The 16,266-nt window shown below is 35.9% G+C and overlaps 1 protein-coding gene across 1 annotated transcript in view; it reads right to left on the reverse strand.

Annotated features, from left to right (window-relative positions):
• Positions 1 to 15,030, reverse strand: part of PALLD (palladin, cytoskeletal associated protein) — a 199,652-nt gene extending 184,622 nt beyond the window's left edge. The window contains exon 1 of the mRNA XM_026846885.1: positions 13,990 to 15,030. Within this exon, the coding sequence (XP_026702686.1) occupies positions 13,990 to 14,936 (947 nt within the window). The 5' untranslated portion in view covers positions 14,937 to 15,030. The remainder of the gene's footprint in view (positions 1 to 13,989) is intronic.
• Between the last annotated feature and the right edge of the window lie 1,236 nt (positions 15,031 to 16,266).

A 16,266-nucleotide genomic window follows, 5' to 3' on the forward strand; every position in this document is an offset into this window, starting at 1 on the left:
GTTATCTTAGTGGCCCCACTTTCTATGATATTAAAAGAATTCATAGTTAGCTATCAGTACCTCTCCATCACACCATAAATCAGAGATGGATTTTATTTGTTTAATCTTTTTCCATTGGCCACCTGAAAAGCACAACTTTATCAACTAAGAGGAGATAAACAAAAGCTGTTCACACATTACATAAGCTGTTTATAAAGCACTGAAATGCTCACATGAAAGGCACTGCATAAGTGCAAAGTATTAATTATTTTTATAACATTAATGTGTGCATGCACTGCAAGTACACATTATTAAGATGGAACAATGAATCACTTCGATTTGAAGCAGCATGTTAGCGTTAGACTAAAAGAAACATGTCTTCATAACAGACTTGTTGCACAAAAATTTTAGTCCTCTACTTGCTTTGACCTGCAGGTAGCTGAAAAAGCCTCAGTGTTTTAGGAGTGATTCTACCTGCTAATTACCTCCAACCCCCAAGCATTTTAACTTATTACCCTTTCCCACAGGAAGTCTGACCTATTTGAGTTCACACTACACCTAATCTTGAGTTGTCTACTCATCTATACTGAGTAGTATCACACTAGGTGTAGCATATTACTTAAGGAAAATAAGGTTATTGGTGTCTAGTCTATAATAAGCAGCTGGTCATGCAGTACTTCAGTAGCTCAGGTAAGATACTTCTATGCAGCATTTGCCCCTTCTGCAACTTGAAGGTATCTTTCTATATACAGGTGAAATTATCTAGTTGAATTATTCCTCCTGATTATTTCATAAAATAGCATCTCTTCTCTACCTGGATTACCTAGGTGTATATTTAAGAAGTCTGCTAATTTTGTGATTTACAGAAACATGTCATATGAATATTGATCTTTTAATACTTAACTAAGTCTCGTACTATTTCAGTTGTTTGCAATTTTTCACTATCCTACTGATCAGTTCTTTTTGAATCATCTCAGATGAGGCAACTGGCAGGGGCACAAAGTAGCAATTAAGTCAATTTCATACAGTAATTCATGTAAAAGTTTTCTAGAGAGCAAAATCTAAAACCAACTTAACTGTCTAAGGGGACTACACCTCAGTGATAGTTTATTCTGTGAAAAGCTAGAATTTCAAATTCTATAAATTTTACTGTCTTAATAGAAATGCTATCTCCTCACTACATAACTGTAGATTATTATTCAATGTCCAAAAGTGTAAGAAAAAATAATCCTTTAATCTCTACTTCTTTCGTAAAGCACATGGAATGTAAGAACTCGTGACAACATAAAATGTTTTGTGAGTAAGTAACATGGTGAAAAATCATTACAATGTCTTGGATATAAAGAAAATAGTCGTTCTGCATATAGTGCATCTTCTGAGGTTTTGTATAGTTTGCCTAAAGCAGGAACAACAAGCTTCTTTCATCAATATACCCCTTGAATATCTCTCCCACATACCCTAAAAAGCTACCTAGGATTTCAGTTTATTTCTTTCTACCAGCCTCACTGTTGATCAGTGGTGGGTTTCACAGAGAAATTTTCAGCGAAATTACAGGTCTATTTACTGCTGTTCTGGCACCACTCACCTCAAAATGTAGGCATAATTGTACAACATATAAAAACAAAGCACTGCTAATTCCTTAACTTTTCTGCACACTTTACATCTCTGTGCTCAGGGAAGCAAACACAGATATTATGGGAAGGACTTACTCTCTTATTTTCATATATGACAGGGAGTAGGTGGGAAGGGAACTCCTTTTAGTCGTTCCTTTACCTTTGTGTGGGTTTAAAGCATAAGCCCTATTAAATGATCCATGTCCACTTAACATGGACCTAAATGATCCAAATAGTCCACTTAACAGAGCCCTATCAAACTGTGACACTTGTTAGAAGGAACACACTTTCCAGATGAGTTCTAGAGCTAATAAAAATAAGCTTAATTTTCACTGCTGTTTAGCAATATTTCTTCTATGTTTGGTCTATTAATAAGCTTCTAGTCCACAGCCTTCTCTACCTCCTTCAGTGCTGTCAACACTAATTTCATGAAGTTTGACATTTTCAGTCATGAGCTATGAATGTTTGCATGAAGGTCCTATTTGTTCAATTTCATCATCCAGATCTCTAAAGTTAGCTTTCACATTGTCAAGAACCCCTTTACAGAGCATATTTCAGACATCACAAAGTTTTTCATTAGGAAAAAAAATTTAAAGGATCAAGTTTCAAAGTGATAATTGTATTTACTTAATTTATATTTATAAAGCAAAATATTGTATCTTTAAAAGGTATGTCCTGTTTAAGTAATGTTATTTAACTGCTGTAATTACCCTTAAGAAACTTAAACAATCCAAGATGTGGTATGGCCTTTAGGCAAATAAGCAAACATGTCAAAGAATATTAAACATAATATTTTGAATAGGATTTGGAATTAGCACTGCATACCTGTTGAACACTGATAAGTAATGAGGCCAGAATTACTGACTCCAAACACTTCTATGAAAAACCTCACTCACGATTTGGTTTCTCTTCACATTTCAGTACAAATAAAACAGTTCACTCCTAAAACGTGTTCATTCCCACCTGTGTTCTACTTAGCCTCTAGATTCAGTTTTAATTTTCACAGATTGGTGCTTTTGATCGGTCCATGACAAGCAGATTGCTAATATATTTCCTCACTGTCAGACTTCTTGGCTGTTAATGCTTTGCACAATACTGGAAAGGCCCAGAGACAGTATATAAGATTTATACAAATAAATGCTGAAACATGAAGTAAAAGCAGCCTCTTGGAATACTGTTTCTGGCCCTGTTTCAGCACCACTTTTGTTGGAAATCTGTATTTTAAAACTACTTCAATTAACGTTAGTTTTTAAACTAAAAATGTTTAACATGGACAAAGCCAGTGTAGTGAAACAGCATTCTGAAGACATGTGGTGCCATGTTATGTTGAGAGTTCATCCAAGTCTCGTTCAGTTCCTATGTAAATAAAAGACAAACATTCTTTATATATGTATTTTTTCATTATATAGTAGTACCAGTTTTCTTATTTTAGAAGAGTAATTTTTATTACTTTTAAGCTTTTCATATTAGTTGTCAAGCATAGAATCAGTTTAAAATGTACTTTGATAGCATTTTCTTCTCATCTCTGAGTCTTTTTATAAATACTAGGTAGTACATTATTTATTTATGGAGCATTAGCAAGGCACTTTAGATCTGCATTCTTTGACTGAGAAGCATAAAAAGCAAAACAAAAGAATAAAGAAGTGAACTGAGATACTTTTAAACTTTCAATAATGTAATTAGAAATACACCAAGACAGATGCATTGGTATTCATAAACAGACAGAGAAAAATAAAGTTACTGAGCTGGAATTCTCTTCTTAAACTGAAGGAACAGTCCTGGTTTCAACAACTATCCCATTGTTTTAAAAATTGCCTCTTGTAACTCCCATCTTCAGGCATCTAACAGGCTTTATTCTTCCTATTTTCAGGATGGGAAACCAAAAAGAAAGTATACAATTTTCTAAAACAAAAACTACAAAAGTTGTTTCAGCATTCATGAAAAAACCTAAACTTATGGCTCTGAAGAAGGAGAGCCTGGTGACACACAGAGCCTGTATAACAAAGACGAGGAAATGCATATATCATGTAGTCAAAACTGTTCTACAGAGACAAGAAATACATGAAATGTAAGAATGACCCCAGTGTCTAGGATCTATAGCTCTTTCCTTAGGCTTTTACGAAAACCAAACAAGCAAACAGCCCATGTGCCACTCAGCCACGCCCCCTCCTCCAACCACAGCCACACATTCTTGATTTTAGATCTTTGAATATTAATTCTGTAACATCAATGGACTTCTCAGCCTAAATTATGGTCAAATTATCAATCAGTTTATTTTATAAGACTTTAATAAATTATCCTGTTATCACAGTCTGGACTTTGTAAAGATCATTTCACCTAGGAAAGAGCCTGGCCCTCCAGATAATAATTTTAAATACTGTACTCCATGATTTTAGACAATAAAGCAAGACAAAAAAACCCCAACCATCCAAATAGAACATTTGGTAATCATATACCGCAAGAGTCTCCTAAATGCTGTTCTTAAGTAGCATGATGACACATAATAAAGAATCCTCTGTCCAACATCTCTGTGCTTCTAAGGTAAAGGGTATTTTACAAGTTGAGAAAACTCATAAACTACTAGCACTTCTCAGATATGCCATACTATTTTTTGAAGCAGATGAGTATGATCTAAATAGTCCTTAACTCCACTGTATGTTTTCCTCCAGATGCAGAAAATCACAGAATCATTCAGGTTGGAAAAGACCCGTGGGATCATCAAGTCCAACCATCAGCCCTACTCTACAAAGTTCTCCCCTATGCCATATCCCCCAAAATCTCATCTAAACGAGCCTTAAACACATCCAGGGATGGTGACTCCATCACCTCCCTGGGAAGCCTATTCCACTGTCTGACCACTATGTCCAATCTAAACTTCCCCTGTTGCAGTTTAAAGCCATTCCTGACAGTGTGAACTTTCATTGCCACAAAATAAATGGAGAATGGGAAAGAAAATATTTGAAATATGCATATTCTCTACCTAAAACATGCAGGCCACAAATTACTACAGGCAGCCACAGCAATACCTTAACCATTCATGCTAGAGTATAAACCCTTGCTTCCCCAATAAAGCCCACTAATCTAAAGCACTGTTCTAAGACAAACAGAACTAAGAAGCAGTTTCACAAGTCAATGAGGTGACTTTCAATATTACATTCCAGATCTGCTCCAAAGGAAACTGAAACTCCAGGGGTGCCTGGAGACGGACAGGCCTTATCTCAAATTAGTGAAATCAAACAAACAAAATTAAAGAAATAAGAATGGCATAGCATGGTCCAGTAAACCAAGAGTATAAAAGGAAATAAATGAGAAGGAAAGAAGGGTTAAAAGAATAATAAGGTCAAGACTGTAAATAGCTATTTTTTGACTTGTAAATGAAGGGAAAAAAAGGCAAAAGTAAAGAAAAGATTACTGACATAAGCAGGAGTAAGAAAAAGTAGTCTTGTGACAGAAAAATATAACATTGACACATCATCTTCATATTAACAGATATGATATCAATCTGAATGAAAATAAAATACTAAATGACAATGCACTACAATGTACAAAATTACAATACACTACAATGTACAAAATACTAAATGACAATACAGATTTCTGAAATTTCTGAAATACTTCCAGATTAAAATGGCTAACAACATTTTTCTATTCACACTCAGAAACATTACACATACCATCTATACTTTCAGATGATCTTCAATGCTCCATACACAGAAAACCATCCAGATATACAAAGATAACATTTTTGACCCAAGGAACTCCTTAGGTACAAGAGTCTTCCTCCATTCTTAACAAGTACTCTCTCTTTGAAGAAGACTAGTAAGACACAAATTAGTAAAATGCTACTCTGAAGTGATTAGTAGAAGCCTATTGTAGATTCCTATATAAAAGTACGTTTATTGGGCAAAATAGTTTCATAACCAGTCAGCCTATGGGGAAAAAATAAGAAAAATATTTATATTTGGGAGCACTTTAACAACCACCTCCATAAACTATCTCCCTTAGGAAATAAATACAAAATATTCTGGAAACACTTCTTGTTTACAAAAGGTTGCATAATAAAAAAGAACCGCTATGTCTTGTCACACTGTTCTAAACATTAACAAAAAATTATAACAACACTGTGAATTAATGGAATAGAAACTATTGTATAAGCTAAGGAAGTATTTTAGAACTGTAAAATACTGCGTTTGGTAATTAAAGTAAAACTACCACAAATACCTACAATAAACACAAAATCCAGTAAACCAACAGAACAAAGGAAAAAATGAGACATGATAGAACTGCTGTGCTAAGAGTTTGTCAAAATAGTTTGTATATGAATTTGAGTTAAAATGAAAAATGTCATTTCATCCTAAAACTATCAATACCTGAATAAAAGCTGTAAGAGATCCAAAAGCAAGAAGGTCCCTGACAAAGCTGTAAAATTGCTAGAGTATCTAAAGAAACATGTGAGGAGATGGGTGTGTTAAAAGAAAAAAAAAAAAGAGGAGAGGTACTTTGCTGTAGTTACAGTATTAATAATGAATTTTGACAAGTTTAAATAGCAATTCTCAATAATAAAAATTGAAAAAACTTCATAAAGAAACCATTTGTCTAGTCAATACTATCACTGGAACAAAGCAGTACTTCAGTTCCTGCAACGGAATTTTTTCCTATTTTTATCTTCTCAAAGCATAGTGATCTTCATTTTAAAGCACACATATAGAAAATAATGTCAGAATCACATTAAACCTCAATAAAATATTTGATTTTACGTATAAGAATAATAGATATGGCTGTTAATGAATTTCAAGTCACAAAAGCCCTCTCCTGCCTCAAAGAATACATATTAATCCTTTCAATCCTTTATAAAGTATTTTTGCAGTCACTGTACCTACCAAAATGCTTATAGTCTAGTAAAGTCTATTGGCAAAACACATTAAGCATCTGATTGTTCAGAAGCAAGTTTAGTTCTTGGGCCTTTCCTCAGTCTTGGACTAGCAAATAAGAATGGAATTAACAAATACTTTAAACAAGTTCATAATAAAATAGTTTTACTAAAGTTTCCATCTTGAATAGCATAAGTATGTATTTAAGCTTATGAAAATATTTGAAAAGCAGGACCTGAACCCCCTGGTTCTCAACTCTAATCTGAATAGTTAAGATTTTACAAATGGAAAAGTAACACTTCTGAAAATGACTGTCAAAGAGTTTATACAAAAAGGGTGAGGAACACACGCAAGAAACAAATTTGTTTTGAACTGAAGGTACCTAGGATTGTCAAATACGTTCTATTAACACACATAATGGCTACTCATACTTGATAAAAAATAAGTAGCATTAAAGGTAGAACACTTGTGTCTATCACCAAGGCACTAGTGTTCCATTACAACTACAAAATTTATACAATGAGAGACTTTAAGAAACAAAACTAAATGCTACCTCTAAACCACAGTCTTCCTACCTGAAGTCAAGCCTAGTAAATAAGCAGAAACTGTATCTGTGACATCCTTTACATTCCCAACAATTAAAAAATCTACCAATTGCTGTCTAGGTAGCTCAGTCACTATTGTCTTGTACACCTGGGTTTCCACCCAGCTGTTCAGATTTGTGTTACGCATTACTTAATCTGACATGCTATGTCCTTTGCAGCTGTGCTTGATATGAAGATTATGGTGGAGACATAGTTTATTGCATGTTTTTAGACTTCAAACCTTTTAAAGGCTGTAAAACTTGTTACGTTTTGTGAAGTTGTAGAAATGAAGGTAGTTTGCGGTTTATTAGAAATTTAAGTGTACTTTGTATTTGCTTCTATATTTTCTAAGAACAGCTCTGGATTACATGAAGTAATGTTTCTAGGTGGGGATTTTAGGTACTTCTTACAATGAAATTTAGGTAAACGACTCTGAGAAGAAAAGGATTACAAGGAGAGCAAATAAATTCCTTAAAACAGAAACCTTGTTCTTGCAATGTAGTATGTGGAAAGTCCTTTATTTTTTTGTCAATTTCCTGTTGAAGAGAATATACTTTGCACAAAAGATTGCAATACCCATTGTGCTATAGAATATGGGCAAATATCTGTAAATACTTTAATCATGGTTTACAGCTCAGGGAAGACCTCAGAAGTATTTAAATATTCAAGTAATGAGGCAACTACTAATGGGTTCTAAATCACTCCCAGCAGGGATTTTCTTTAGGTAGCTCAATACTAACTTGGGTATTTTAAGTACTGCAGTTCTGATGCACTTTGAAGGAGAGCTACTAGCTGATACAATGATTTTGAGAGTAATATGAAAATTTCTGTTTCAACTTATATTTTACATGCTTTAGAACTTTTTTAGAAGACAAGATCCTAGAACTTATCAAAATACTTAACACTCTGCTAGGTCTTAGGCTGGAATTTGGGTTTTTCAACAATGTTAAAATTGTTCTGACCAGTGACAAAATCTTTGTTGTTAGATACCTGATTTTTTGCTAATAGAACTAGTAAGCTGGGCATTGAATTTTGAGGAAATATAGTAATTCTTTAAATTTAACTGATTGTTTTCCTTTGGGATTCAACCCTAAGATTGGTTATAAGTTCTTCTATCAGTTGTAAATGCTATTAGTTATAAGTTCTTCCATCAAAGTTTACTTATTTTACTCTCATAGAACAAAGCTACTTTGCTCAAGTTTTGTCACACAAACCATAATACTTACAGTTTTTGCTTTCTTTATGATGCAACTATGAATATCCAAGGAACTTAAAATTTAAGACACCTTCAATCATACACCTTGTCCTTCCACTACATTTGATGGCTTCTTTGCTTATAATAAGATTCTGCAACCTTGTTATCCTTAGCCTTATAAGAAGGGTAGCAGGTTAAGGCAGGATTCTAGCTTGATTTTGGATAAATTGAGGACTTTGGAAACTTTAGCACCAAAAAAGCTATGAAAAGGGAAGAAAGTCAGTTATAAAGATTTTTGGGATCCAGAATAAACTATGATGCATAGAAAAACAGTAACATGATAAAAGGTCATAAATAGTAGTTTCTTTTGAAGGCCTCTTGCTGTAGAACACTTGGATGAACTCATGGCTACTAGTGTTTGTTGCTGCCTAAATATCAGCTGTGCTCATTACTAGGCTGGACAACTTCTTGGGTGCTGGGAGAAATAATAATTTAGTCAGTGCTTTTCTTGTCACCATTAAACTATTGTTATTTCATCATGACTTTAGGAACTATGGCTTCTGGTTATTTTCTTCCTAGCTGAGACAAAAAAAAAAAAAAAAATCCCAATTGCTCTCTACTTTTATCACACTTACCACATAGAGTTCCAAAAATATTATTTGCAGTGTCTATGTTATTGAAATTGGCTTTTCAGGGAAAAATCAGAACAGCTGAAGCCTGGTTTCTGCAGATTTTTGGAATGTCCAGACTGTGGTAATCCTGGTTCATGCCCCTGTTTGTATCTCCTGTTCAGCAAGTTTTACATGTGCTAAGTGGCTGGCTCTCATGCCTCACAGGCCAGGTAACTGTTCAGCTTGTTCTGTAGCCCCTCTTTTGGCAGTAACATTAATACCTATTTCTACTACCTTCTACCTATTCAGCAGTTTTCACAAAACATTTAATATATTTTACACGTTTTTCCCTCTGGCCAGTTTCTTCAGAAAACAGTAGTATTTAAATCTTTCCAATTCATGTTATTATGCTTCCAAGATTTTTTCAAAGTTACTAAAAATCAGAAATTCAGTCTAATGAAACAGTTGTCTAAGTACAATTTAGAAAACTAGATTCTTTTTATTACCAAAACACAAGAGAATGGTCAACTAGTATCATTGATGTTTTGCGCTTTTTTTTTTGTCTTGACCATATAAAATTTACAGAAATGTTCCTGAAAGTGGCACAAACTGCAAGGATTCTTCAATTGTTCTGCAATACATCCGTGGTTTTAAATAGGCTCATCTTCTTCCACTAAAGCATACTAGCTATTTACTGGATATTCAGGGTATACTGTAGAACTCCCTTTCAGCTCCAGAAAGAAGGGAAGTGATGTGCACAAGTGATAATATGTAAGTGTTTAGAAGTTCCTAGTAATGTCATGACAGTCTACAATCCATGACAATTTTTTCTGCATGCTTTCATAGCTTCTAAACAAAGAACCCCCTCCTTTCCCCAAGATGCAGAGATAGGAGTCTCACCCAAACAGCACGCACGTATTTGCCGTGTCCTTACACGGTTCGCCTAGTCTCTGAATGAGTCTGAACTTTTGTTCTGTGGGCTGCGCATCAGCGCCCAAGAGCTCAAGGGCTCCGTACTTCCCCCTTGCGCGGCTCGGCCCTCAGAAGCAACCCAGCCTGCGAGAACCCTGCCAGTGCTGTCTGCGAGTGACCTCCTCAGCCAAGGCAGCGTCATTACAGGAAGGTCACGGTGCAGAATTGTACTGACTTCCAAAATGAATAAATAGGCTTTGAGGTACAGCTGCCGTATTTTTCCTCTCTTGAAGTTCCACAATGAGATGGAGACAAAAAGGGGAAATATATTTTTAGTGGGAACGTTGGAAAATTAATTTTTTTGTTAGCAAGTAATATGTTTTCTTTAATTATATTCACAAATTTGTGTGCTGTTGCCAGATGGAGAATTATTAATAATTATTAAATTCAAGGGTAGGCCATGAAAGTGTCAGGGAGCTTTGAAAGAGACTAAGAAGTTGGCATGAAACAAACTTGCTGCAGTTTAGCAACAGTTGTATCTGCAGACTATTAACATAGCACAATTATGGGTTTCAAAAGAGGGAAATAAAGCAAAAGTTACAAATTAATTGATACTGATGAGAAAACTTAAAAGTATACTTTAAAATAATAATTTTAAATTAATTGAATATTATGTCAGCAGTGTTTCTCATGACTCATTTTTAGACTTCTTTGTAAACATCTTTATATTAGCAGCCCCTGACATTAATACAACAATGGTGTAAAAGACCTAAGCAAAAAACCTCCATAGCTTGTACACAACTTCCTGCTTCAGTTGATACTTATGTATTGTTCTGTAGTCATCTCACTGAAGACTGATCTGCCAGATAAAATAAGATCAACAAGATACTGAAGCATTACAACAGTGCTTTTTTGCTATTAAAATGCTTCACCCTCATTGCCACAGTCGAATTCACTCAAACTGTCTATGCTGTATTTCATAAAAGAAATCAACAACTTCTAATCGGTTCTGAACAACAGCACTGTACTTGTACCAATGGCAGAAAATACAGAATATGCGAGTCTGATGGCACCAGCAAGGCTTTTTTTGCTGTGTTCCACAAGTAAATGCTGTTGGCCCTAGGGTCTATGCAGTGAATATATAGTAATTTTGTTTTTAGAGTTCATTTATGCGTATGTGCTGCCTATTCTAAGATCATTTTCACCTCACAAAATGCATTTTGTCACTCAATAGGACTAAAATATGTGTTAAAGCATAATAGACTGATGGTGGTAAAAACATTCAAGCTAACAGAAACAGTGTTTCATTCCAGTAGAACAGTATTGTCTATAGACTGACTCTCAGTACCTTAACAGTCTTATTAATGACTTGAAAAGTAGTACCCTAGAAAAAAAACCTTTGTGTCTTTTGCTTTCTTAGAAAAAAAAACTTTGTAAGAAATTTTGCTGTTCAAGTTATGGAAGCACTGATGTTTTCAAAATTCAAATACTAGGAAAACTAAGTTCCTTTTAGGCATTATGTATCATGATGAATTCTCACCTGAAACACAGATCAGGTTTTTTTCTCCTAGTTCAATTACCTGTGGATATGAGTTGGCAGAGCAACTCTTTCTCCCTGTGCCATCCATTGGCATAGAGATGGAGGAGTGGGTGGGATTCACATGAAGTGTTTAGTCTGAAGTATTTGCCCTAAGTTCTTGTCAGTGTACCAAACAGGTGACTTGGCAGAAGTGCTCCTCTCCAGTGACTGCAGAGGGACTCTAGGGTGACTTGATCAGGTTAAATATCTAACCTACAGATGGATAAAATTAGGTGAAAAGGTCTTTAGTATTAATTATTAGTAATTATTTTTCTTCATTAAGGGTGGCCCCTCTGTCTGTTGCTACTGCTCTATTTGACAAGTCAAAAGTATTGATAGATCCCTAATCAGAAGAACAAGTAGAAGCCGCCTTTGAGCAAGGACATCCTAGAGCAATCAGACCTTGAAGAGGGTACATTTCTAACTTGGCAAGCAAACTCAAATATCCTTACTGAACTACCCTCATTATAACACTAAAACTCATGCCTATAGGTCAAGAAGACCCTTACCTGTGTGAAGACCCTTCACCTGCCTATGCATAGTACTGGCAGAAGTATTGTGTCAGTAGTATTATAATTGTATGTAAATTACTAACCAATCATCATAGAGAGGATGGATGTGGAAAATTACTAACTCTGGAAGTTTTGTGTATAAATGTAGTGCAAAAGGTCCCATGGGTGTGTTTGATTTGTGGGAAACCACTGAGACCCTAGGCTTGCACACCCCTAAAATAAATAAGCAATATCTCTCCTGAGTGTGTGATTATTGACCTCTTGCACACCAAGTGACGAATCCACTTTTCAAACAATATTACCAAACCCAACAACAACAAAAGAATTAATAGAGTTAACAGCCTGTGTTGCCCTAGTGTCCACATCAGTACCACTGGCAGACTGAAATATGTTACTGAGAGGGAAGGACGAATCTAAGAGAAGCAACACAAGGAGCATTCCCTGGCTGTCATAATTGTGCAACTTCTTTTACAATTCCTCTTTCTTGCTTCACGAAGTCTGAAGGAGAATGAACAACTGGAAGGTTTTTGCACCCATAACTGTGATTCTTGTCCTTTTTTTCTGAGCAGATATTAAAGAAACCCAAACCAAACAAACAATTATTAATGATATGACATGGCTATGATATTGCTTGATGGGCATTACAATTACATTTTTGGGTAAGCTTCCTAACCTGTTGGCCAGGCTCATCACGTAATTCCTTTGTTTAGCATACTTAGATCTACACCTTGTCTTGGCTTAAATCAGTTGGCTTCAGTTTGCAGGACAATCTGAGTTTCAGTACATAATCAATGTACTCAATGTGTTGAGGTACAACTTTTCCCACTTGTATGCAAGAACAACTGAACACACTTGATGTCTCTATAAATGATCTTTTGACCCAGTAAAAGTTTTAGTGTCTCAATATTCAGCTTGTCTGGGCTGTATTTTCAGAAGAGAAAGACTCAGATAAGGATAAAAGCAATGCTGTTGTCTTCAGCAATCACAAACAAGACCTTCTGGAGATATTTTCTAAAAAGTAACTTTTCACCTTGAAATGAAAACATATATAAGCACATATAGCCCTAACATGACTTTTCAGAGCTGTGCTTTTTTAATGTTATTGACTTCACAGCAAAAGAAGTGAAGCAATTTAAAGCACAACAAGTGTTACAGGAAAATGATTGCTATGTTTCTTTAAGGAAATGCTGAGAACTTAAAAAGAATTAGGTAGTCTTCAGATGTAACTAAAGAACCTTACAGGAAGTTCTGAATGGGGAACTACAAATTCTGCCGGGTCCAAATAAGGCTTTTTGAACAAAACTTTCCTTTGAGAATATCAAGTATGCTCTGCTGACTTCAAACCAAAATAGGTTGTGAGGAACTATATAAACCTTTGTGTGTGTTAAGCAATCATACTATCATTAAGGCTCAGACCTGTGAAGTGGCAAATACTGTCTGTATACTGCTGGTTGACCTTAATTTCTATTAGGTTTACAAGGAAAGAAAGACAGTGGAAAGCTTTATAAGTTATTCATAATAAGAATGAAACAAAACACCTAAAACAAACTTACACAACAGTTACTTTTATATTTTGTCATCTAATAAAAGCAAATGCACATAAATTTCACTATAAAGTATCAAAAGAAGTTTTGAAATTGAAACCACCTTAATGTCTTTTGGAACGGCTTTATACAAGAGGATATTTGGCTAGATTTAGAAAATTTTAGATTATCTCATAGTATAGACCCCAAATCCCATTGGTATGGGGCTTGGAGACATTCTAATTAATTGATGGTAAAAACTGTATCAACTGCCTGATACATGCTCTTCAGAGGCAAATTATGAATTCCTGCACATAGACTTAATGAGGTAACAGTCATGTAGAATGTTGTCAGAGCCAATTCTGTTTCTAATTTTGCCATGTGGTTCTTGAATCACGTAGAACATCATTTCCCAAGCAGAAAACAATTAAACACTCTAGAGAACGAAAAAGATCAGAATCTGTTCTTCCATGTGCTTACTACAACTGCATTATACACTGTTCTTATGTGACTACCTCTAAGCAGGTCCACTGTGATACCTGTCCTTAGGTACCTTCCACAATCAGAAGATTATGATATCTGGTGACTCAGTTAAAAGGCATGCACTTACCTGACATCAGGGACTGGGTTGCCAGCAACTCGGCACTCCAGCAATACTTTGTTTCCTTCAGCAACTTCCTGGCTCCGGAGCTTCTGAGTGAACTGAGGTGGTGAAGGTTTATTCTCTTCCATGTTGATAAAGGGGTGGCAAAGGACCGTTTTGCTCTGAGTGATGCTCTCCCTTTCAGCAAAGTGTTCTCCGTTTAGATGAGCTCCAGGTAATTTTGTGTCAGGCTCAGTCTCTTGATGTGTCTTGTCAAACTCCTGGTCCACCAAGGCAGTTACAGATGGTTGTTTCTTTTTAGGAGACAGATATCCACTGTCTGGAGAAGACGAGTCCCCATCAGGGCTTCGGCCTCTTGTCTTTGCTGCCTGTCTAAATATAGATGACAGTTCCTCTATGAATGTGGCAGCCTTGTCACACAGCTTGTTCCTGAAAGGAACTTCTCCCTGGGATGCCAATTCGGACTTTGGGTTTGCCCTAGGCACACCTGGACCATCTTTCTCCAAATGTTTCAGGCTTCTAATGAAGCTGGGACTAGCAGTTAGCAAAGGTGAAGTGCTTGCTTGCCTCCGGGAAACTGTAACAAAACTACCTGCTGTTTGAGGTGTGGTGGATTGCTCTTTCTGATTCCCTGGGGGAAGGTGACTTGCAGCAGATGAAGTCAGACTGCTTGCTTGAGGCCTCTGTAAAGCATCTTGCTCGTGCAGTTTGGTATCACTGAAAGAAGGATGTTCTGAAGTGCTAGAAAGAGAGGTGTTGAAATAATGAGTAAAGTCTGGTGCTGCATTCTGATCCTCCTTCATGGAACTGGCAATGGCTTCCTGAGCTATGTCAAGGCTCTTGCATATCTCCTCCTGGGTAAGGAAGGCAGAAAGTTCATTTGAAAATTCCCCATTCTGTATGTCTGATGGGGGATCATAGAAAAAGTCATTGTAGGATGAAGCTTCTGACATATTTTCAAGATATCCCTTATCAGTGCTTCTTTCTGCACAGTAAGCCTCCTTCAGCACTAAAGAAAGAGGCAATGCCTGGCCACAGCTTCTGTCTTGCATCCTGGAAGACATGAATACAATTAATACAAAAAAAAACACCCCACCTCTTAGATCCTGGTTCCCATAAACTGCAACACCAAAACTGGGAGAAGAGCAGAACCCAACAGTGCATGAAATACTGTAAACCTTGGTTTCTGTTAGAATGGGCAAGGGTTGCAAATTGTCTAGGTGAAAATGAGTGCACTTAGGAGTAATATTTCTCATGTGTCTTCTATGAAGTACTATGAAGATATCTTTTTTCTGTACACTGCCTAGCACAAACTCAATTCCACTGGACCAGGCTGAGTGATTTATTACTTCACATCAATGCTATTATACATTTTTTATGGTTTTAGGCTTCTGATGATTCGTGGAATGTATTTACTTTTCTCCTTCCCATAACATTTCCTTCCAGACACTAAACCATCAAATTCTGAGAGGAAAAGTCTTCCAGCTGAAGCCATTATGAGAATCTATACAAGGATGTTTGGATTAGAAATTCCATAGTATCCTTTCTCTTTAATGTTGACAATGTGTTTAATACTACTTTGCTTCTTGTGTTAAAGTTTTTAACTTGTTACCTTTCAATACAATTTAGTAGCACTTTTCTCAGCACTGGTAAGTGGAATATCAAACTACCACATGCTAAAAGTAAAATACTAAAGAAATAGATTTCACAACCCATGTATCATCCTGCACCATATGTGTATAACATATATTCTGTACCAGTTTCACAGAGTACAGAAGCATCTATACAACTCCAGCTTTCCCACATGATTTTAGAAAGAGGATGAGTGTTCTCTGCCTCTGAAAAAACAGCAAGAAACAAGACATTAAGGAAACTGCTCTTTTCCAAGGAAAGGATCTGCCTGAAACTCTCCTTATTGAAATGTATTTGTCCTGCTGGTCACTAGTTTGTGGGTGATCTGATCTTAAAAGTAATTGCTACTTCTGCAAAGCATTTAATTAAGTCAAACTTTAGTGGTTTTAATTACCCTTGAAAATCCTCTTCTTCTTATATTCATTTCTATGAGATTAATTTTGCATAAGATTTTAAAGAATATTATATTTTTCTCTTAAAGGTCCAGAGTATTTCTCCACTGACAGATAAGTGGCTTGACAGTCATGAGATGTACTCGGATGTATTTTACATCAGCTTGTGCAAGCTCCAATTACCTTTAGTCACTTCACCAGGGCTTACCCAGCATGTAGTCATTAACTGACTGATAGATTATTGGAATTCTTGGCCTGG

This window comes from Athene cunicularia (assembly GCF_003259725.1).
Source record: "Athene cunicularia isolate RWA chromosome 4 unlocalized genomic scaffold, athCun1 chr4_part1, whole genome shotgun sequence".
Classification (NCBI taxonomy): Eukaryota; Metazoa; Chordata; class Aves; order Strigiformes; family Strigidae; genus Athene; species Athene cunicularia.